The 24,952-nt window shown below is 39.3% G+C and overlaps 1 protein-coding gene across 2 annotated transcripts in view; it reads right to left on the bottom strand.

Moving 5' to 3' along the window:
- The window catches only part of TRIO (trio Rho guanine nucleotide exchange factor), a 258,035-nt gene that overhangs the window by 3,058 nt on the left and 230,025 nt on the right, over nt 1-24,952 (bottom strand). The window contains exons 38-56 of one of the 2 annotated variants that reach the window (XM_054193055.1): nt 23,858-24,006; nt 23,042-23,108; nt 21,488-21,591; nt 20,785-20,854; nt 18,598-18,687; nt 17,856-17,948; nt 17,196-17,246; nt 16,898-16,975; nt 15,845-16,036; nt 14,739-14,916; nt 13,094-13,863; nt 8,684-8,931; nt 7,737-7,875; nt 7,370-7,397; nt 6,323-6,485; nt 4,860-4,981; nt 2,369-2,447; nt 1,515-1,715; nt 960-1,098 (exon numbers count right to left, since the gene is read on the bottom strand). In XM_054193055.1, the coding sequence (XP_054049030.1) occupies nt 960-1,098; nt 1,515-1,715; nt 2,369-2,447; nt 4,860-4,981; nt 6,323-6,485; nt 7,370-7,397; nt 7,737-7,875; nt 8,684-8,931; nt 13,094-13,863; nt 14,739-14,916; nt 15,845-16,036; nt 16,898-16,975; nt 17,196-17,246; nt 17,856-17,948; nt 18,598-18,687; nt 20,785-20,854; nt 21,488-21,591; nt 23,042-23,108; nt 23,858-24,006 (2,961 nt within the window). Of the gene's footprint in view, nt 1-959; nt 1,099-1,514; nt 1,716-2,368; nt 2,448-4,859; nt 4,982-6,322; nt 6,486-7,369; nt 7,398-7,736; nt 7,876-8,683; nt 8,932-13,093; nt 13,864-14,738; nt 14,917-15,844; nt 16,037-16,897; nt 16,976-17,195; nt 17,247-17,855; nt 17,949-18,597; nt 18,688-20,784; nt 20,855-21,487; nt 21,592-23,041; nt 23,109-23,857; nt 24,007-24,952 lie in introns of those variants that run through there. The other variant, XM_054193056.1, reaches the window with a different exon arrangement.

Below are 24,952 nucleotides of genomic sequence, written 5' to 3'. Positions count from 1 at the left end.
TTATTTCAAGAGAACTGCCCCACTCTTGGTGAGCTGAAAGTGGAATTATTTTTATGGTTTTATTTCTGAAGCTACTCCTGTTGTAGCTGTGATCTTAGCAAACTAGGAGTGACTTACCTACAACTAGTTTTTAATTCGTTCATCTGTACGTAGCCTGAGACTGGAAAAAGTACTGGTGAACTCCATATAGCACTAGAAAAAATTTTGGGTCTCCATGATACATGCAGGACCAGACTGGTTCTGCTTGGAAAACAGAAACATGTAGAGGGAAGATGCAGGCTCTTTTTGCTTTTTCTCACCTTTAGCCTTTTGGCTAAAGAGACTCTGCCTACAAAGATGACTTGTCAATGCTAAAATTCCTTATCATTTAAATACAGGTGGAAAAAAAAGTGTAAAGAAGAAGTCTTCAATTAATATTCACATTAAGACCTTCCTATATAGCTTTTCCTACTAGAATGCATCAAATCCATGTGGCTCAAGTAAAATTCAAAGGGTAGAACAGAGGCCCAAAGAGGTACCATTCAGACAGATATCGCAGCCCTCAAAGTACAAAGATGAGAAACAGATTTACAGGAACAGAAGAAAAGCAGTCTCTTTCACAACAAACTCTACACTTCTTGAGAAAGAAATGGGTTTCTGCTGCAAGTTTCTCAGAAAGTAAATAAACAAATGAATAAATAAATGAAAATCAAACAAAACTGTTCCTGTCAGCAATTATTTCCAGCACAAAGGACCACACAGGGTCAGCAAGCTTTGAGGAGAAAGCACAGGGAATTCAGAGTTTCTGCTTTGCTGGCTATGAGTGATCTAAAGCATTTGAGGATGCAGCCTCAACCCATACCCTTCATACAGTCTCAAGCAATTCACAGTTCTATGTTCCCAGCTGCAAGTTTCCTAGAAGAGGGAGGTTTTTATGACTGGAAGGGCACACACTGACAGGAATCCCATTCCCTCCTCACCTTTAGGTCCAAATGTGCTATTCTGCAGTTGTGAAGATACTGCACAGCTTCCAGAATCTCTCCCAGGTAGAGTCTGATCTTCCCTTCTGTGAGGTTTCCCCATCGCACGACATAGTCTAGAAGGCGACCCTGGTCAGCCCTATTGGAATTACAAGGGTTATATTTTAGATTAATCCATATATCAGAACTTAACAGGAGTAACTGTAGCCTACAGCACCTAGAAGACAGAGGACTAGAATATGAAGAGGAGATCTGACATCAAGCTAACAGATCACAACATTCCTAACTCACTCGTTCAACCACTTGATATAAAATAATTCCTGGACCTTCAGACTAAGATAATCATCCACATATCAGTTTAATATCTCAACTTGTTTCCTTCTGAGTATTAAACTCAACATTTTAATAACAGCATCATAAAACTGCAATATTTTACTTAGGTGTTTTCAAACTTCTATGAAATCTTAAAGTTCCTTATTCATAAACCACTATAAATGCCCCAGAAAGTCAGCTGCAGAGATTGCATTTTAACAGATAACGTTAAAGTCCACACACATTTCTAACACTAGTATGTAGTTGGTGGAGGTCTCAAAGGTATCGAGAAGGCCAATGAGCTGGGGATGCTGAAGATTCTGCATGACTCCAAGTTCATGGGTAACCTGGTCTCGCTTCATCAACTTCTTATTCACAAACTTAGTGGCTACTGCTCGCTTGGTTCCCTTCTGGTCACACTTCTTAACGACAGAAAATCTGCCCCTGGAATACAATATTGAAAGGAAAGAATTAACTGAGAGATGCACTAAGGACATACTTTTACCTTGAAAGATATCCTGAGGGGGATCTAAAAATTTAGATCTCTAACAAGCTACCCTTACAGAGCAGTTTCTGGCCATAAACAGGAGTTTTCAGAGCATGCATCTTCTGCAAAATGTGTCTGTATAAACAGTTCTCTCCTGACAGAGCTCTATTTTATTGCATTGCAGAGAACTCAAGTCGAAGTAGTATCCAGCTTTTAAAGGTCATCCATTAAATTGGACAAATGTATATTCTCTACTCATATATATGGACTTATTTTGCCCATTTTAAGACTTTTTCTGTCTGTAATTTTCATCCCTAAATAAAAAGGTTTAGGAGAACTTCACTATGGAAGCAGCGTCAGTCACTGTAAGGCATGCTCAAAAAAATAATAATCCCTTAATCTGTGATACCACTTCAGCCTATATACATTCTGTTTATGCAGTGCCATCTAGTGCTGGTGACATCTTTTCTTCCTCATTTTTATTTAATCCAACGTAATTCTGGCCTTTTAGGCTCATAAGATAACGACTTTTCAAAGAGAATTTCATTTTTAGAAAGAGAAGTTAATATTTTGATGTAGATAGCTTCAGAGATCAGCATACAGAACGCACCTGCCAAGCTCAGCCACTTCACTGTAGAGGGAATCAAAGTTGTCTTTCCAGATTACCATGATCCCATCACTTCCAGGACCTACAAAACAATAGCGTGGCCAAGTTTTAATACACTCACATCCTCCTCAGAACTAAATTGTTGCCATCATAACCAATGTATTGTTTCAGATGTTTACAGAAGGAGAAATATCTGGACTTCATATTCAGTTTGGGAATGGATTTCAGAAAGAATTTGCCTCAGACTGGCCCCTGTCATCTTTCTTTTGAAGCTGAGTGTGTCCATATTGAAAAGCAACTCATGGTCTCATACTGTCCATCCTCTTGCAGCTCAGAAAGAAAATTCTTTCTATAATCAACTACTTCACTGATGGTTTATAAAGGCTACTACAGCAACAAAACGTAAAGAGTATTATTTACTCTTTGCACAAGATAACGCACAAGAGTTGACTACAATCAAATGGGAAGTCCTTCAAGTTCGAAGGACTGAAAAAGACTTCACAGTTTGATGTTGAAACCTTACTTTGTGCTACAGCCTTAGAGTTTTCATTTTGCTTTTACGTACTAGGGGAATGAAGGGTAGGATGGCCCCAGAAAAAGTGGGGCCAGAACTTCTCTGCAGAAGTATTAGTAGAGCTGAGTAGAACTAGCAAAATACAGCTGCCTGTCTTTTGGAGTCTAGTTGCAGAGTAACCAAGATATAACAAATTCTGGTTTAATTTTGATTGAAAAATGATCACTTACTTTTGGACAAGGTCAGTAAGACTGAAGACTGTGGCCGACAGACAGTAGTTTAGTCTACAAGACTTCTGTGACTCTGATTCTGGCCAAATCCCAGTTTTGGGCTTCTGTACTGGTGTAGGAAGGACACTCATTACACCAGTTCCCTAAAGCACACAGTTTTATGCTGATTCTTGTCCATCAAGGGCTTTTCACTCCCCTGACTAGAAAGTTTCCTTGGCTGAGATACTATCAGTGGAATCACGCTGTCCTATTAATCCCCATACAACACAGGGGGGCAGCAAGACAAACTGGATTACACACCAAAGCAGCCTGGGCAGTGCAGCAGAACAAATTCTATAGTGGAGCTAATTCAGGTGCAGTGGGAATTCTCTGTATAGGAACAAGTAACCGTGGCAAGTTGAAGGAAACAGCAAAAAGAACAGGTATCTTGCGTTACGTCTCATTATCAACAATACAGCTGCCACTGGGGAAAAAAAAAAGTAATCAGTGTAGCAGCTACCTGAAAAAACCCTCAATTTTTCAGGAAACATTAGTGTAAAGACCAAAATTTTATTTTCTGCCTCTTTTATATATTGCAACACACCCATCCTAGGGCTTAACCACTGGCTGTCTTGGGTCAGTGAGCAGGAAGTGCCGGGAATAATCACCACCCCAATATGTTGGCAGTAAGGCACGGACTGTGGCTGCCAACAGGCAGAGCTCGAAGTGGCAGCACTGATTATAAAACTTGAAAAATTTCAGGTAAGGTTTTGGAAGGGACACACCTTTCACGGCCTGGTTTCAACATGCCAGGAAAACAGCAAAGTTTTTTTGAAAAAAAGGGAAGAAAGAAGATATTTTGGAGAGGTTTGGGACAACTGTACAGAACACGGCACTTCATATCTTCTTTTATATGATTCAATTTGAGACAGAGCCATTCCACCTAAAATGTATTAATTAATTCTCACCAATGGATAAATATATGAGCCTCTCAATGGATTAAAGGACCCAGACAACATAAATTGTTATAAACGATGACACGTAAGAAAGACTGCTATCCTGCTGTCTCCCTGTGTTTTCCCTATTTCTAAAAATGAAGGGTCCTGAACACTTAAGAGAATAACTGAATGTACAAACACACACTGAAACTTATCACTATGCCAAACACATCAATTAAAAATAATTGTTTTTCCCCTTTGCTCTCTGCCTCCAAAACACAGGCATTTTTCAGCTTTGCAGGTTTCCTTTTTGTTCTCTCACAAACATTCAGGTTGCCTTACTTCAGGTACTGAAATAACGTAATTTAAGTGTAGATCCATGATGTGAAGACAAGAAATAGTTACATGTTCTCCTCAACACGGTGGCTTTACAATTCAAGCAAAGGAGCATATTAAAATACAGAGCAATGCTACTCTTTTCTTGTCTGTGCACTTTAGAAGTTACATGTCAGCATAGTAACATTCTTTGAGACTAAACTAAGCATGCAGATGATAAAATCATATTTTTAGTATGTTTGAACTAGTATTGACAGATAAGGTAAATGCCCGTTGACAGTACTGTGTAGGCATCTTGTCTGTATGAACCTCTAATTAGTTACATCCTAAAAGAGCATCTATTCCTGCTGAAACAATAATATATCACAGATGAAAAGGTTTGTTACAACACTCCTTTAACAGAGGGATGCCCAAGAGTCAGAGTTTTCTTTTTCCTGTCCTATGGGTACCAGACACTTTGAATGTATCTTTAAAAAAACGCAAAGAGACAGGCCTACCTAAAACTCGTAGACTGGCGGAAGATGAAACCGAACCCATATCGTTTGCAGCTATACATGTATAGATACCATCGTCTTCTGCAGTGACACCAATGATTTTCAGTGAAGCTTCTCCTAAGTCACTGGGAAACACAATGGCATGTGTTAACTTTATATTCATTTTACAGACCTTAAGTTACAGAAATCAGACCAAGTTATATTGATACTGTTAATATTTCTTATTCTCCAGCCCCTATCTCTCTCTGGACAAACATTATTAACCCCGTCCCTGCCACTTCAGAAGCATCTACCACAATTTGAGCACTTTGTGTCCATCAACTATCTTGGAATGTCCTACAGACTATTAGAAAAACATCCGCATTGACACTCTGTCTCAGCATGTCCCAGGCTCCACTGTGTTTGACAAATCAAATCCTTCCCCTGTTTCTTCCTGCTTCCTCTACTTCCTTCAAATTATGAGAAGTCGTATCGAGATAATGATCCATCCTTGGTTTTTCTGAAAGGTTAGTTTCCATCCCTGACTCCCAGGATATAGAAGCTGATCTCACATTTGTACTTTCAGAGCATTCATCCCTTGAAAGAGAGGGCCCCCCTTCAATACAAAAGACGCACCTTGCCCACAACATTGGAGACCTCAGAATCTGGGAGAACCAAAAATGACTTAAGTCTTCTCTTTGCTCCAGGGCAGAGACAGCAATAAGCTATGTAAGACCACAGGAGAAAGATTCTGCAGACTCCTCCTTAATCTTTCTTACTGCTCAACCACCCTTTTTGTTTGATGGCTCGTCTTTAAATGTATACTTAAATCTCCCTCTGTGCAATTCATTTCTAGTACTTTTTTTGACCATCTGCCATGGACACGAACAGCAGATAATTATACTTGCAAAAGTTTCTCACAAATGTGAATACCTGGCAAGTCCTCCCTACACTTTTCACCTCGAGGCTCAAAACAACCCTAACATTGTGTTATTCTTTCACAATAAGGCATAGTTTCAAGATTTACTAACATTCTTATTGCTTTCATTTGGATTCATCCCAGTCACTGCAAGTCATTTGACCTATTTGCTATGGTCTTCACCACATGACTTAATTTCAGTGAAAAAAAATGAATGTAAATTTTAGGAACATAGGAAGATGACCCCATTCCCCAGCTGAAAGAACACTTCATGATTATTACTTCTAAAAATCTGTCAGTCACAGTTCTCGTTCAAGCACTAGGTCAGTGTGACAGAACCACAATGGCTTCTGCAATAGTTAATCAGAAATACCAGCTGAATTTTCTTTTGTTTTTAAAAATCAACTGAATATGACTTTCGGATATCCCAGCCATACATAAAAGTTACATTTCCGAGGGCAACCCTAGCTTTATGCCTCAAAGCCAAAAGCTATCCTGTGCCAAGGGTGCAAATAGAAAATATAAGACTTTCAGTAGTTTCTGTCGAATGTTACACAAATTACTGTACCTGTACGAAATGCTGTGATGACCGTCATTGCTCAGTGTGTTATGATCGGGACCCTTCCAAGTAACTGAAGCCTTGGGGCGACCACAGACTTTACACCTAAGCACGATGGTCTCTCCTGTCTCACATGTTACCTCACTCAATGGTATTATAAACTCTGGGGGAACTGGAAAAGGAAAATTAATGGCATTAGGTCAATTGAAATTAATAAATTTGCTTTTCTATTCCTTGCACTCTCTTTTCTATCAGACAAAGTAGTATGGTACTTTAAATTTCCAAGGTGTATCTACCACTCTACCTTTGGAGCACATTCATGGTTAGGCCATTTGCTGGGGCCCTGCAGAGCAAGTGAATTTTTCTCCACGTGAACTTGGAGACAACACTACTGCTATGCCACGGATAACCCTGAAGCCTACCACGGTGAACCAAACACCCTGTTTATGGCAAGCTGAGGAAACCCTACAGTGAAAAGTATTAAAGGAAGTGCTCAGCTAGGCTATCTTTATATTCAGATAAATTTGTAAAAGGGAAGACAAAACACCTCACTCATCCACTGAGGCACTGTAGCAGTTTCCCTTTTTCACAGGTGAAACTCAAAAAATTTGGTTCTGTGTATTAAGATAAAAACCCAGTTTGGCTCTCAACCCAGAGGGCCACTATCTTTGTCCTGATCAACCTCCGCAACGGAGAGGCCCTGAATGTTTCCTAGGGTGCAAGGTTAAAAATGAAGCAGCTCCAGCTCCTGGCCTTGTTATTTTGCAAATTCAGCAAGGCCCAACTTCCATACAGTCTCCATATAGAACATGTCGTACGGTCCTTGTGTTTATGTTGTTTTCGACTTATGAAGAAAAATGCATTCCTTGCATCTTAAAAAAAAATAAATATGGACTTATTTCATTAACCGTCTCCTTTATCCAAAAAGGGTCTATGTATATTTTGATAGAAAACACTCAGTTCCTGACATAATTCATAACAAGCAAATTTAAACAAAGTAAATAATGTTTTAATGAATTACATTTACTGCAACTTTTAAAAATTAAAGCAACTTACCATCATAAATGTAATTGGGGTTGAGAAGCTGGAAAGGAGAAATTAAAGAATTAATGTCCTGATAACCTTATAATAACTTAAAGAACACAGCACAGTGATGGGTCAAAGTTAGCTGAACCCACAAAGATCCAAGAAACATATGACCACCAGAATTTCTGCGTCACTCTATCCTTTCTGCAGTGTCTTTATGCTGTATCACGCTTGCAGGCTCAAAGATTGTATCTTCCTGTTTTCAGATTTGTCAAACACTGCCCATTAATACCACTGTTACCTCTAATTCCTTCACATGAAATTCTGACAGAAGCTACTTTTAAAGAAATCCTAACACAATTTCTTTTGAAAACCACTACATCTTTGTAACACTTACCTTTACAGAAACCTTGTTGGCAAGTCCTTCTCGGGATTTGCGGTAACCATTTTCTAGCTTGCCTTCCCTTTTGCCGTCTTTATCTTTTTTCTCAGATTTCTTCCTTAAACGGAGTGCTGTGTGCCAAGACGTTGACTTCCTGAATACAGAACATTAATCTTTGATCAATTTTTTTAACTCCAGGTTATGTGTTATAATAATTTCAAATGGCATTGGAAAAGTATGCCAAAATTTATTTCATTGTATTAAAGTATACTGAAATGAAATACATTAAGTACTCCAGAAGAGATGCTACTCTTGGATAAAACTGTAAGCAAGCTAGCAAGATTAGTCTGTAGTTCAGTATTTCTTAGAATCATTGCTCCAATGTTAAACTTTCTATACGAAAACACAAACTGTCAATAAAACTGACAAATGATCAGTAGAAAATCTGTATCAAATACAGCCTATAGAAGCTTTACATAAAGCTTTAGTGCTAAGAACTTTGATATAATTACTCTAATTGCAGATTTGAGAGAGATCTTCCTAGCACAACCAGTCATTTTCAATAGCTTTCTGTATCAAAGTAGAAATCTAGGAACTCTGAAATCTCCTTTCACTTGGAACAAACATTCCCTGATTGTTGTCCTAAACAAAGGTGTCCAGCCTGATAACTCATTCTATTAAACAAAGCAGTAGCTATTGCTGTTCTTAGATCGGGTATTCTTTCATCATCTTTTCCCAGAGGATTGCACTACTACAGCTTTTAATAAAGAACATGTGCTACTGGGCTCTTTCTTACTAGCTTGTATTTTGAAGTTTGCTAAGGGACTTCTCAAGTACTCGTTCTCCTTGATGTTCATTTATTTCTCAAAGATCACATCAACTTTCAGTTTAAAAGGTTCCAAAGCTTTGTCTAAACTGGAGGTTTTTCTCCGTCATCCCCTTCTACACATCGAAGCACTCACTTGATGGTTCCATCAGGGTTGTCAATGATGACTGCACTGGTATGCCCCAAAACATAGCCGGGAATCCAGCCCTCGGCTGCGGGGCACTGATCAGTGGCGGCTCTGAACACCAAAAACATGTTCTGTTGGTTGCTGGCTAGAATCTGCACGACCTCTCCTTGGTAGACATTTATCTCATCCTCCTTCACTGCCGTGTAATCGTGTGTCACCAGCATGGTGGAGATATTGCTACTGCTGCTACTTTCACTCTGCAAGTGTCAATTGGAAGCAGAAAGAGGGAGGGGGGAAGAGAATCAAGTTTAAAGATCGTGAAGAAGACAGGCTGTTCTTGGCCTGCTACGTTACCTGCATAATCCACATAACTTAAACTGTAGTCAAAGAAAAGAGCTACAATTTCTCTTTTAAAGTTGCCTGTGTCTATTTATCTTGTGCAAATTAGTTTGGTCGTTGAATACCTTCACATATGGGTGTTGCAGATATTTATTCCCACTGCTTTTACTCAAGACTACTTCCTTTAACTGAGAGTCAGATTATACATAGATCTCACCTGGTCTTCCTTTCAACCTCAGACACTGAACCTCGCATCTTTATCAGGCAACAAAACTACAGTACAGCACAGTTTTTCATAGTCTCACAGGTGCAGTTTTAAAATCGTAAACATTACCTCATAAACACCGGAAATTCCAACAACAAAAAATACATAGTCTTTCCTAGATCTCAGACACCAGCCTTCTGTGCACAAAACATGACAAGGTACAAAAGAACAAGAAAGGCTTTCGACAGTGTCTCTCAAAACCACAAGGTTTGTCCCTGGTTGCATCTGTATAATCAGGTTTGTTCCTTTAAATGCACAGGATGAGGTAAATCACTGAAATACGAAATTATTCATTTCTTGGGCAAAATAGGCCCACAGAACTATCAGAATAAAGCTGCAAATCTCACTTCCAACTGATTAGTGACTGATAGCTCAGGTGTTGTTAGCTGTTTATCATATGCTTTCAACTAGTGTTCATGAATGTTGTTCGTTTGCCCACCAAGCATTTGCAGAAAGCTAATTATGGCTCATCAGGTGTACATTAAAAGCCATACTACTCTTCAGAACAAAAAAGCCCTCTCCTGGTCATGAATCCACTGGCGATTACTATTTTTTAAAAGTAAGACTCATTTTGTCTATTTGCATGCATGAGGTTTAATAAACAGAAGTGTGAAATCTATTATCAGACAATGCAACCTATTCCCTGAAATAAGGTATTTCCTTCTTGAAACAAGCTAAAACCAAAGTGGATGGTCTATTAATGATGTGGCACGAGGCATGTGTGTCCCCCTGTGTTTTGTCTCTGTTCTTCAAACTGTTTCAGGTCACTACCAGTGAGGGCTCACTGTTGCTTAGTAGTAGCTGAGCTAAAGAAGGAAAGCAGTACCCAGCTGTAGCTGGAGACTACTGTCGCTTATACAGCATAACCACATCTTAGCACCACGTATGTGTTAGCAGTGCGTGGAAAGCTTGGCATACAGGTTTAAAACAATGTCACTTTTTTCTCAAAACTGTCAAATATTTCTCCCCTCAGTGATGAGGAGATGCAGCGGGGGTTAGTGGACAGCATGGGACACTGGGAGCCCTGAGAACCACGTTCTCTTCCAGCCTGCTAATGGCCTCGAACAAGTCACTCCATCTCTTGTTGCCTGTGCTTCCCTGTGAGTTCTTCGGCTGAGAAACCAAAACATTTGGAAGTGAACAGTCTCAGATTATTCATTCATAGCATGTTCGATGCTTGAGTTTTCCAGCGAGCCTGTACATTTTATTCTAGCTGGACTATTTTATTCAAATGAGTCACTGAAGTCCATCCATTATTTTTCCTTAGCAGGATGATGAAGCAAATGCTACCACAGAGAGAAAGATCTCATCCTGGACTATACCTCTACTAAAGGACAGTATGTTATGTTATCCTTATGTTAATTCCAGATGCTGTATTTCCAGTGGGAGAACTCATTTTGTCTGGCTTAGAGGACTGCCTGCACGGTCTTTTGTATTAGCAGGCCCTTTCCATGATTCAGACAAACTGGGAACAGTAGAACCAAAAAGCCAGTCTCATTTTCAGTCATTGTTTAAATTAAGATTACAACTTGCTAGATTCTTTTAGCTAGATGAAAAACAACTCTATTCAGAGAAGGCTGCTTTTGTTAACTCCTTCTGTTAGACTTATAAGGTGAGATAAAGGGAAGGCTGAAGTTGCAAAACCAACCTAACTCCTAAACCTTGCCCCACACACTATTCCTGAACATACTGTTTCATGCAGCAGAATTTGTATAACTGCAGGACTGACCTTCCTGTAACATAACACTTCTTTTTAATAGTTATGTCTTGGAGAATCGTATTAAACTCTGAATATTTCTTATTTTCAACAAGGAGAGAGAAATCTGTTAAATAAACAAGTGCCTGGTAACTACTATGTGACAAACGTTCTTGTGAATGTGTTTATATCAGAATCTATTCTCACCACAGAAAGACAGTCTTGTCTTTTGCTTTGCAAGGAAGTAATTATTCTTGCACAGTTAATGTTTTTCTATTGCAAGTTCTGATGGTCATCACTGACCTCAATTACGGGATTAGAGGAGGATGTAAAATACAAATATAAAAAATTCCTCCCATATCCCTGAAATACTAGCAAAAGCAATTCCCTCTTCTTCTTCGAAGTAACTTTTCCATAAGTAACCAGTCTTAACCACATGTGCATGTAAATACACACATCAAAATAAACCTTCACAACCGATTTTCTCTAGCCTGCTGAATGTGGTGTGAAATCCTGCTAAATACGGTATAGAAATGAGGTTGTAAATGAAGAATTACGACCCATCTTAATTACCAAACTAAAAGAAACTTAGTTGTGAAGCAGAAGGCATGCATTCAGATATTATGGTTTATAGTAAGATAAAAACAAGCAATGGTGTCTTTGCTGACATAGTATCAAAACTCAAATGTTTTGAAAACTCAGCGCCATCCCGACTCTCCCTCTCTCTTTTTTTAATGGAACGACATCAATTAATATTAAGCAAGTCTTCTCTTCATAAAAAACTACCACCATCTTGATTCACATACTGTGCAGTAACTGCAAAATATTCAAATTATCCCAGATATTATATTATCATCACATTCTGCTAGACTGAAGATAAACACAAGACAGAGCTAAACCAAATGAAAAGCTGAAGGAAGACTAGGACAAAAATACGATACATGCAAAGCAAAATTTTTTCTTCTGAAGCTATTATAAAAGTAAGTGTAAGAACTAAGAAGTCAAGAAAGCTCTGTGTGTTAAAACAGTTCTATAAAGAAACGCATGCATTTAAAAAAAGGTCCGACAAGTTAGGTGATTTGCAAAATTGGCATTGCATACTATTTGTGAAAGAGTGGAAAAACAAACATTTGTGAACACAACATTTAGTGAGAGAAAAATCAAATGCGAGTTTAAAAGAGAAAGGCACCATAGCCTGCCTACCACATCCATGGCAAATGCCTTGAACTTTCTGCTTTATATTCGCACGTGCCCCTGTGATTGCTGTGTTGCATTTCCTGCTGGACGTTATTACAGAGAATGTGGATTCTGTTGATACCCCAGCTTTCCGCACAAACATACCAAGTGTATACTAAAAGGTTGAATCTCCGGATGCCCTAAACCGGTTCTTCTTACAAGGCAGAAGAGACAAGCGGAGCCACTATTTGTTTTGATTGTAGTAGAAGGAGGATTATTTTAGCTAGGCTTTGTTGGTCTATTTTGAGTGGATTGAAGGAACCTTCCTTGATCAGACACAGGATTTAAAAAGAGAATGTTGTACATCAACTAAGGCTGAAAGGAGAGGTGGGGGGAAATAAATTAATAAAAAATAAAAATCAAGCTGCCCAGGGAACGTACTGTAGATGTCTCCACGAAGTTAAAACTCAACAGGACAATGGTGGCGGATTTGTGCGTGAAAGGGAAAAAAGCCCCAAGGCAATCTGCCAAAATCTTGAAGTCAGATTTAAGTGCTGGCTGCAATGCGTACCCCAAGGTGCTCTGGCTGCCACGCTTCAGCATGTTAATTATGTGCCTTCAAATTAGAGACGAAAAAAGCAAGGAGAGCAAGTTAGTAAGTATCAGCCTAGTGATCTATGTTTTCAGCAGAGGCAGAAATTGCATCTAATGTTAGCAGTCGCTTTTGTGTCTGTATACATATCCACATTTGGATGTATACATACACAGAGAGGTGGACAATTTTGGGTTTTTAATGTGCAGAAGATATTCGAACAGTTGATTATTTCAGAGCAGTACAGCACTGGAGAGCCAGAAGTTAGTACGGAGAGTGATGGTAACGCACAGAAAGGGAGCATGGGAAGGTTTTAGAAGAGCTCGCAGGACAGAGGTGCTCCGCTCTTACCCCATTACTCTGGGTGGAGTGAACTGACTGCTCGCTGGTCGAGGAGCATGTGCTCATGCGGTCTGTGTCCTTGCTGTGTGAAGAGTGGCGGTGGACCTGCCGCTGGAGGGAGTCATTGTCCCCAGGGAAAGTGAAGGAGCCAGGGCGGCTGGCAGGGGATGCTGGGATGGAGCTCCAAAAGGAGCCCTTCTGCAGGGGGCTGCTGGGTGGAAAGGTTTCTTTGCCAAAAGGAGAAGGGAAAGTCGTGGAGAGAGGAGAGTTCATTGGTGAGATGGCTCCTGGCCTTGGCTTCCCAAGCGTCAGTGATCCTATGCTGTTTCTTGATCGACTGTCCTCTGAGCTTCCACGTGAGTCTTTCTGGGCTCCATCAGCTGAGCCAGAAATGTTTCCCGCTGTCTTCCTGGGACTTTCAATAACTTTCATCTTGGGAATCTGCTCAGCTTCTCTCTGAGGACCATCCGGTTCTGCATTGGGAGGGTGCCTGTCTGGCTGGCTCAGGCCAGTTTCTAAGGAGGTGTTGTAGTGTGGCAGGGAGAGATTGTGAATGGACATACCTGACATCTTGTCTGCCTCTGCTTGGGCCGAGGCTGCAGAGGAGACCAGGACTGGGGAATGGTGTCTGACAGGCTGGGGGATCCGGGATGGCCGGCTACGGCTGGAACTGGGGATGCCACTACAGCTGCTGGGGCCGCTGCTGTTACCGCTGCTGCTCCCGCTGCCGCCTCCACCACTGCTGTGGTTCCTCTGGTACTCGATTGGGGACGTCAAGGCTGCAATGGGGGCAGGAGTGGAGGTGATCAGGGAAAGGAGGACAGGAAATGGAACAGGAACAGTTTAAAACAGACATGTTTACTGGCAAAAGGGGAGCGCTGTTCAAATAAGATAAATTCCCTCAGCAATGCTGGTCATACCGTAGACCTCAAGTCACTTTTCTATATCACGCCTTCATGACCTGCTATATGTACCTCTAATTAAAGATGAAAAATCTGAAACCAGGGAGAAATGTTTTCCTCTAGGATCACATTGTCAGTCAGCAGCCAAGCTGGCAAAAAACAGGTGTGAGTCCGAATTCTCAGATCATTTTCCCATCTATTACAACTTTTTTTCAAAAAAAAAAAAAAAAAAAAAAAAAAAGAATCTGGATTGGGGCAACAAACAATCAATACAAAAACACAGCAAGAACCTTCTAGTGTCACAGCAGACACCACCATCTTCTAGTTTTCTCCTGCAGAATCTTCTGAACGTTGTTGCTACAGTAAGATGCAACAACAATGGCCACCAAAATAACACGAGCAAAACACATTCTGAAGACATGCTTAAAATTCCATTTGGGTTTAGCCTTTAAAGGCTTGCATTTACTTAAAAGGGATACACTAACTCTCCATCTCAATGGATGGTGCCAATCTTGATTCACTCCTACAAAACATTTGGAAAATTTCACCAAGAGAACACCATGTAAATTCAGACTACCACTCTTATAATAAATTCTAGCATCTGTTCTGAAGCAGAAATGCAGCATGTATCCCCCAACTGTTCTGTATTAGCTCAGGAAAAAGGAAACTTGCAAATCATTTCAAAGCCAAGAAACAACAGATGAGAGAGAAGTCGTTCAGTTATGAAGTTTCAGTGAGAGGAAATCATTTACCATTTAAAAAGTTGCGCTGGTTTTCCAAAATTTGGTTAATTTCATGGATCCATAACTGGCGGACTCCTGGACTGGCGGAATGCAAAATAAAGGTCTCTGTGACATCGCCCGTTCTTGATGTTAGTGCAAATTTACATGGATCGCTGTCCACATTTTCCTCCAGGGAAAGGCAACTCACCTTCATGTAAAAAAAAAAGAGAGAGAGAGAGAATTTACTTCATGTATTTTATGAGAAACATACCTCTGAAATCTCTTCCTTAGGACCTCAGAGTAAGGTCTTCAAATGATGACCATTCTTTCCTTCAGTAAAATAATACCATGAAATGAAGGATTACAGTAAACTAAGGATTAGCGTACAGCTTACTGCCACGCTGTGCCTGAACAATCTCCAGCTGGTCAGTACGGCCCAGTGTTCTCCATCATCCCTCACTCTCCCTTCGTGTTATTTAAAATGCTGAGCCCGCTGTGGAGCTCAACCACTGGCCCACACTGAAGGTTTCTGCTGCAGATACAGCAATGCCTTGGAACAGGCTGTCCAGCCACTGCTAAATAGGATGTTCAGCTGTAGGCAGAGCACCGAGGTGAATTAAGGGAAGCAGGGTCCACCCAAACCGATTCACAAGGAGGGGCGGTGGGCCCTAATATCATCAGTTTTTGTTTCAGGGGAAGCTTGAAGTGAGGGTAAATGCTTTTCGTTCGAGGAAGAGCTGACACGTCTAAGAAGGTGGCATTACTTACACGTTACTTACACATACTCCAAAGAAGGGATATGTGGAGTTTTTATCTTTATTTGCAATGATTTTCCAATGTGGTGTACACACAGCACAGAGCTGAATACCAAACTCTTTGTGACCGCTTGTCCGGTTTTGTACAAGAACACCCACTTTAGTATGCTGCATGTGGGAAGTGTCAAGGGTGCTGGGGTCCAAAGATTTCCATTTATCAGAATACAAATCCAGTAGGAAGTACTTTCAGGAAATGACTGACACCTCATTGTGCTTTGTGATTGCACATCTAGATGTCACTAGTGACTCCACACTGAATCAGAAACTGTTACCTTAGCAGAGTTTGTGCAGGGGATGCAAAGACTCACACACAACAGTTACCTTGATACTGTTTTTAAACAAGAATCCGGGCATGGAGAAACCTTTCTTTTTATCTAGCAGCTCACTGAAAATGACAATCTGCTCAAAGAGGAAGACCCGTCTCTCCTTGCAGCGTGGCAGAAGTCCCGTGTCCTGGTCTGTAACCAAGAATGTGTCCTGGAGCAGGAGCTTACCCTGGGCTACAATTTTACCCTAAACACAGAGGCAAGTGGAAACACATTTAGTGCAGTTCTTCATTTCTTTCCTCAATCAACCTTTCTGAGCAGATGCTCACGCCAAAACAGCTTTGAATGTGTCCCAATTTCTGAGTGTCACTGACCATTACACATTCATTATTCCTCCTATAATACATTAATTGATCCTCCTATACACAAAACATTCCTGTGCTCTTTCTCTAAAAACAAACATCATCAAGAAAGAAAACCCACTCCACACTTTTCAATTCATACTGCAGTTTGAGGCTTGTAACACTAAGGCTTTCATCTCTCTATTCTCAGTAACTCCCACAGCAACTCATATATTCTTCCAATGTCTTCCAGGGTGCTGGAAAGGGGAAGAAGTTCATACCTGCATCACAGAGCAGAGAGGACTCTGCAAGTAGAACACATGACTATGGTCTGGCTGACGCATACTGCTTCAACAGCCAATTTCCATCTCTCCTAGACTTAGCAAAAGAAGCGGAAGGGCTACAGTTGCCTCAGGTACTTTATTGACTTTAGCAACTCCTCCTTTGTCTACACTACTGAAGTCAGGTCTGCTCACCTGCTGGTAACTGATTCTTCACTATTTCGCAAGTCATTAGTCAATAATAGATGTAATAACACCAGCGCTTCCTAGATTTTGCAGAAGGACTTATCTAGCACGATTGACACAACAGGTAAAGTTTCCGAGGAAAGTCCTTGGCAGAGCTAAGACTTAATTTTTCATTTACTGCTTTTTGCACCAGCTAACCAGATAGCAAGGGAGCACCCTACCTCACTTCTCCCCACAATATTAATGGTTAATCTCTAGAGAACCTGACAAAACCTCTAAGCAAAACCTCAGCCAACTTACATCGAATCCTTGCAGGCGGCCAACATTCATCATGTCATTGCACCGTTTTGGTACTATACACATGACCTCTACAGCTCTCTGTTCAAGACAAATAAAAAGTCAAAGCTTTATTTTCCAAATGAGTTAGCAGCATGACATTTTGTTTCATTTGCTATGGTCACTTTAGAACAGAAATGTGAAAAGTAAACACTTATAATCACATTCTCAAGAAGATCAGAACAGGAAAACGACTCCATCAAAACAAGAGAAGTTCAGAGTAAAGAGCATTCAAATCACTAAGAGAAAATGTCTCAAGTACCTCTAGTTCTGTTGTATCAAGATTAGCTTTTTTAGAATATTTGAGGAAGTCCTGAAAAAAAGAAAAAAAGATAAAATGAGTTCTTTTCTCATTAGTCAGCAAAGAGAAATCTTAAAAAAAATCTGCATTTGCTATCCTCTGTCAGAGAATGACGAACTACAGAAGACACACAGAAAAATTTTCTTTTTAAAGCTTCTTGCTACACGCTGCCTTGCCCCCTCTTATGTTTTAAGGTTTATTCAGCATTTTGATTTAGCTCATACAAGAACACGTATTAAGGCAATGAACTCTGTCATACACAGGGCTGCTCTTCAGTAAATACTTATGTGATATTAAAACGGTTGCAGATGTAGGTGAAGTTGGGATGAGTCACAACAACTCCTATCACATTTACATCTAAAAACAGTTGGGAGATCCCTCTTCCCTTCATATGACATTGGTCATTTGGTTTTGAACTGTTAAGAGAAAAAGCAAAACTCCGCCCAAGCTATTTACTGAAATTTTTATAAGCATCTGAATATGCTCAGAAAATAATCACATGACATTGCTTACAAATCTGGGTTCTGTTTGGGAGGAAGGTAGAAAAGCATCAGCAATATTTAAAAAGAAAATATATTCGTTAACACATATATTAAATCCTTCATCTCAACATCACTTTACCTTTAGTAACAGCTGGTATTTCATAATTCTCTGCACAGGTTTTATTAGCAAGTCCGTGAGCTGAAGTCTGTGGCCCAGGCGTTGCTTTAGATCCTGAGGGTTGTAAAACAAACATTTTTTTTTTGTTCCTTCAGTTAGAAACAACTTTGTTTTGTTTTATTTTGTTAGAAACACAGCAGGATGTATCACTATTGATGGCTATCAGAGCAGAAACTGGCAAAAGTCAGAGCAGAATCTAATCTTCAGTTAACAAAACCTGGAGTCCTTCCCCTTATCTGCATCAGCTTTGTTTCCAAAGTATCCCTTTCTCCAAGCATCTTCCATATCTCTTTTGGAAAAGATTGTATAGTGAAATGTAATTTTTCAATCACAGGCTGTGTATAGCCTATTTTCGACAGTGATCTTTGCTCATCCAAAATTGCCACTTCGTATACTATGCACTGTTAACTGCTTGCGCTAGGGCTAGTAAGGATGAGACTCTACTGGTTAATTAATATCTTACACATAAACTTTAGTTTTCTTCCCCTAGAGATTAATATATCTCTAGGAGCCTGTATCAGACTTGAGAATCCAGAACAGAAATGGCAAGAAATTATAACTTAAAACAGTTACAACGATATGTGCTTTTTTTTTGTTTTGTTTTGTTTTGTTTGTTGGGGGTTTTTTGGTCAACAGATCTGATAATGCTTATGATTTGTACACATTCTTTACCTTGCATATATCCTCTCACTCAGGAACTTACCTCAAAAAACGTATCAATGTATTCTGAGACAATGTGCTCAGACTTTGGTTTGTTTTGGCAGTAAACTATGTACATGTGCAACCTTCTCTCCTAGAAGAATAAGGATACAGAATGATACATCATCATCAAGGAAAAAAAGAAACCACGTCAGATTGAAAAGAGTTACTATTATAATAAGTACAGCTGTTTAAAAGTATGAATTTTAGAAGGTCTTATTGCGGAAAAAAAGCAGTTGCATATGCAGAAATTACAGATCTGAAAATGCATTTATTTGGGAATATCATGACGACTTTAGAAAGGCAATAGAAGTAAAAAAACTGCCACAGTTATAAGTAGTCCTGAACAACAGGTGTTTAGAGATGATAGCTCAGCACGTCCCACAACAAAATTAAGTATGAAAATGGTTGTATTTTTCTTGTAGCAAGAGCAATGGACGGAGCCTTTGGAATACCATATTTTTTATTTAATTTTAATAATCTGATTATTATTCTAATACATTAATGACATCCTCTTGTTTAGCTGTACAGAGTAGTTAGGAGAAACCTCCCAAGTTTTCTATTTAGTATTAGTGGTCCTATTGGAGTTTGAGTGGGGATGTAGGTGACATAGCCTGGAAACGATGGCTGTAGCCTGGGAACAGTGGCGCTAGCATTTTGTAACTCTGATTCTGTATTTTGTGCATGTGCTTTTAATACCAAGGCAACAAAGCATAACTTCAGCCTTTAAGATTCATTCTTGATTACTGACCTTGCTGGTTAAGAAACACAGACATAACATATGTGTCTATTACCTACTCCAAAATCTTTCTTATCATTTTGCTAGGATCAGTTTGCTGTTAGAGGCTTTGGTGCTCAGAGGCTTATGAAGTACTGACCAATGAAGACAAACGGAAAGCAAAAAAGGAAAAAATAAGATGGAGATTGAAAAGGACACAGAACATAGATTAAGAGCAGGAACTGGATCGTCATGTTCTAGTTGATAGTCAGGGTTTTGCTCGAGGATGTTGTAATAGCATCACAGCTTGTCTTTCCATCTGGAGTCGTAAGGGTGCCTTTCAAAGACAACTCAGTCACAAATATACCAGGAGAAAGTAAAACAGCAATCAGAAACAGGGAGAGTTACTTCCTCCAGGTTTCCCATTTTACCAGTGCCAGCATTCTCAAATTCTCCCCTCTCCCCATGCCTTTTTTTTTTTTTTTTTTTTTTTTTTAAAATAATCCCTCAGAAATTAAACAGCTCATTCCTCATCATTAGTCCAGGAATTAGGCCTGCCTTCCAGTGTTATTGTTCCATTACTGTTTGGTTCTGTGTGCTTTTGTACCCTGGTATTGACCTCAAACACAGACTGCAGGGAAAATCTGAAACCCATTAAATCTGTTTTAATCCAGTCTTTCTTCAGTCTTTGCACACTTGCGCAAATGATCACATTTAGCAGGCAAGTTTCCCTTCTGCTGTTTTGCATGATTTGGAGTACCCTGAGACCTCATCTCAAACAGATATTGAATTATATTTCTACATAAAGAGACACCAAAATCAGTGGCATGTCTGATGTGTCCTGAATTTTGATATCAATTTTCTAGATAACTAGTTCATCTGATTTCCTTCTGAAGCGTTATAATATTCACATGTATCACAATGTCATTCCTTTTAATAAATAAATGAAAAGTGGAAAAACAGGGACTTGTATAAAGCTACATAGGGTACTGTGTTGGACTAAAATTAAACATCATGAATTTCTGGCACTCTCAATTCCTTCCCCAAGGGAAGAGGGAGGAATCTCAACCACTATTATGATTCTCAGAAGGGGAAAGGATACAGAACTAGAAGGCACTGAAAAGGGAGGAAGAACGAGCCTCTTTCCTATTTTTGTTTCCTATGTTCCATGGTACTGCATGGGTAGCTGGGATTAGAAGGCAGGTTTCTCATGAAATGACAATTCCCTTGCACTGAATTGTAACTGAATTGAGAAATGGGGCCCTCATTCCTATTTCCTCTCCACAGGAAGATACTGGGGACAAAACCTAGAACATTTCCTTAGTCTATGTATAAGTTCTTATAAGCTCTCTCTCCACATCTTACAGTAAAGAATACTTTACAGCACTTTCTTAGCCATAAATAAATTCTTAATAATCAAACGTTGATCAATAAGAGCAACAGAGGTTTGCCAACAAAGATATTCACACTTACATGCTTAACAAACAGGGATCCCAGTTTTTCTGGATCTTCAAGGCACTTCTCCAACTCTCCTAAAAAGAAGCTGAAACATAAAGAGAGTAAGTACTTTTTTTCTGATAGCAACAGGTAATTGCAAGGCAACGTGGGTCTTACTGCAATGTCCACTTTGTGTCCACTATCAGCAGCTTTGGATATTAATGTATGACCAAAATGACAACGTTAGCAGTGTAATATTTTAATATAGTTTTCCAAAAGGACACACTGAATCCGTGCCAAGATGAAAAAATACTGGTGTACACTAATAAAACTCTTTAATTTCATATATTGACTGAAACTTTTCTCCTTTTTAGTCTGAATGCCTGAGGCATGATATTGCCAAGCTAGCCCCTAAAAAAATTCTTTAGACTGTATTCTTAGAGAAACCATTTTTGAAAAGAAAGCCTCAAACAACGTACAAACTTCTGTACATAATACTATCCATGCTATAGATTCTCAGTTGAAGCACTTGCCATATATACGCATCCTTGTTTAAAGCAAATCTTCATACCAACATTTGTAAGCTGAATCTACAGTATCTACAACTCAAAGCACAAGATCAACCATATCTACCTTGTATCTGAATATTTGAGGAAAAAAAAAAAATAATTCTTAAAGTCAGTCTAGTATTTTTTTTAGGTAGAATTGTTCAGCAGATGGTTTTCAAGTTAATACGTACTCTCTGTGCCAGTCATAAATCTGGTGAATGTTTCCAAATACAATCTTGTCTTTGCCTTTCATGTCGTCGGGTACACCATCTTCCTTCATAAGTGCCATATAACCCTGCAACAGTCCAAGGAAATCCACTGTGAACATTTTAACTTAAAGGAAAGTGAGATGTCTTTTAATCCCCTTTTTCCCAGAAGCTTTCCAAATTGTCTGTTACAACAGCTTGTTTGGGACACAAAAACAAACCAAAAAACCGCTCTATAACAGCATAACATAAAGCATAGGCACAAAATACCACCAATCGGCTTGAGGTCGTCTACCCAACACTGCCCAGTGCTAGAAAGATGAATTCACTCTAGCTAATTTAGCTTGGGTGAACAGGCTCAAAGCACAGAGGAAACTTCTACAGCCCTTCTCCTTATTGTCTGAAGCAGTGGCAATGCTTTGCCAGGTTACCAAGAACATGTCAGAGCCACTGAACTAGCTCCTTTGCTCAGTGTTTCTTATTTCTGTCATCCACACAAACCCTACACCAAAGCGTGCTGGGGAAGAGAGCAGCTGCACTGCATATGGGTCTGCACTGCATGGACTACTACTTGCGGTAACAAGCAAACCAAATACCCCAAAAAACTGAAGATCAATTTTATTAGCAAGCATTCTCGCTGCAATAAAGTTCCTTTTGCATTTTCCCATAGTCCCGTCTTCTCCTTTTTGGTGTATATATACTCATCTCACTGTGCGTTCTATGACACAGTTAGAGCTGGGAGTGGTTTTAAATTTTTTAGTATTCATGCAGCTCTATTCCTTTTTTTTCCCCTAATACTTCTATTCCTAATTAGCCAGGTCTGGTTTTAGCTTGCAAAGTTTATGTTTTGATGTCTAGCATTTTCACCAGGAATTACTTTGTTAGTTACAAAAATACACCTGTTCATAGCCTTCTAACGCACCCTTTAAATACTGTAAAAAGATTATCACAATGCTGATCTTTCTTTACATCCCTCCTTTTAAAACAGAGTTTAAGAATTGAACCTTTTTAGGCTGAAATTCACTGTCATGCTCATTCTCTCTACTCTCCCAAATGCGTTTTGGTGGTAGCTGAAGAATGAAGGGAGACGCATCATGTTATCTCATTTTACAGAAGGGGAAACTAAAGTCTAAGGGAAGCCCCGCATTAGGAGAGCAAGAAAGTCTTTCAAATCCAAGATAGTTGCTCTATATGCTGAGCTACAATGCTTTCTTTAATGTAGCTATGCTAAATAAAACCATCTAGTCTGAGATACCATTAGGCCAGAGATAGCAATCTTAAAAAATGACACTCCTCAGAAGAACAATAAGGTGGATGTGACAACAGGAATAATGAAGGGAATAAGATTTGATTCAGTATTTCTAATATGTTAAAAGCCTGCAGAAGGGAAAACTCAGAATGCAAACATTCACATTTTCAGTTTCTTACTGTGTTTTTGTTTTGAAAAAAAAAATGGTGAGTTTCAAGCTACACAGCTGGTCAGTACCACATTAAAAAAAAAAAAGAAAAAAAAAATCAAGAAAATGAAAAACATCATACCTCAACTACATAGCCTAGATCTCGTACATAATCTCGTTCTGTCTCCACTAATTCCTGTAAGACATAGCTACAATGCAAAGAAAATGGTGAACACATATTTCATTAAAAAACGAAACAGATTTTTAAAGAGGATTAATGGCATACAACTTTTTACACATTTGTAGTCACATATGTTTGGTAAGCAGAGCTGAAATGGAAGAATTAATGCACATTCTTTCTAAGTAAGATGCTGCTTTGACTTTGGAACCCGAGCAGGCTTGCTTCTGTTTATCTGAAGTCAGATGTTTTCTTATATGTGTCATAAAAATTAAACATTTAACTATTGTTTAAAATAAAATGCTATTACATCTCCGGTCTGGAGACTCTTAAGTACATGAACTGTTATTTCTACCCACAGTTTTAAATAATTTTGAAATCAGGCATGTTTTTGTTCTACCATGGAAACAGTTTACTACTACATAAAGAAATTAAGAGTGAGGTGGAACAGAACAAGCAGAATAACTAATTTTTTGAAGTCTAATATCCCTCTGAGCATTTAAAGATCAGCATCTTCCTGAATAACTGAGTCCGACATGTGACAAAAGTCAAACATAGGATGACTATAATTAAAAATCACAGTAAATTTAAACTGCAACTGATGTTTGAGAGAAAAAAAAAAATCTTTGCATAATGCGACTGCATGCTTGACACCTAACACAAGCCCTCCCCCTTTCAGACTAACAGCTTCTGCTGCCAGTTCAAAATGGACATTTTTTTAAACATTTCACTTCTCTCTTCAAAACACTGTTAAAAATGGAGTGAAAAATGTTGTCTTACTGTCGTCTTTTTAAGGAGCTGGATTTCCTTTCTTCCATCTCGTCTATGGGTGATGAGGAGGAAAGAAGGGAGTTATCTGAAGGGTTGAAGGATGGACTGCTGCTGTCACCTTGATCTACTAACAAGGAACTTGGACGGTCCTCCAGGGCCTGAGAAGGTGTTCAAGACAGACAGCAACAATGATTTATTTCCCTTTTATTCACAGGATTTACATGCATCACTCACATCACATTTACATGCAGCTGCATAAGGGAACCTATGGGAGATCAATCATTGTAATGTATCTTGGCAAAGGAGATCTCAAGCTTCCAGGAAACCAGCCAACAACTTGGCTTTCCACGACAGATAACCTAACCTTCTAGAAGCACGTTTGAGATATGTCAATCTTTCCTTCAAAGGAAAAGAAAGGCGTTCACTTGGTTTGAGCAGCAAGGGCTAGAAATCATACTATCCAGCTCAGGATCTAAGTACTTCTATGGTGGAAGCTACTCAGATGCGTGCTTATTGACAGGGATCAAATTGTATTTGTCATACTTTAGTTCTGGCATATGCAAGTTACTTTCAATAATAAATAGGGCATCTTTAAAGGAGATTCTTTGGATGTTACATTTTTTTAACACAACAGAAGTGGCATTCTTTGTCAGACATTTTGTTTGTCATATTAACTAGCCAAAATATTGACTCATTGAAGAAAATAATGACTTCTACACTGTCAATGTTGCTTTTGAGCTTCATGACAGTTCAGATCCTAGGAAAGAGTCCCCGTCTCTGCCAGATACAGCCTCCCTTGCATGGACTCCACAGGCTTCTGCTTCTATAAAAGATGGAGAAGCCATGTGAGAAATAATACGAACAAACTTCTATGAAGCATTTATTGTACTTCTTCAATTCAAGTCCCTTATCTTGGGTCAAGCTACAGTTATGTATCACATTTTCCTTGCATGTGATACACCCTTTAATACAAGACACATTTACTTCACCAGGGTGGGGTTCAGCTGTAATCTTTTTTCTTTCCCTACAAAAAGTAAAAACCCATTAATGATATGACTGGCCCAAAAACCAGGGGAAGCTGACCCTTGGCTAGAACTCTGAAAT

Source organism: Rissa tridactyla, chromosome 2 (genome assembly GCF_028500815.1).
Source record: "Rissa tridactyla isolate bRisTri1 chromosome 2, bRisTri1.patW.cur.20221130, whole genome shotgun sequence".
In the NCBI taxonomy this organism is placed as follows: domain Eukaryota; kingdom Metazoa; phylum Chordata; class Aves; order Charadriiformes; family Laridae; genus Rissa; species Rissa tridactyla.
This window is presented reverse-complemented; position numbering and strand designations above follow the sequence as displayed.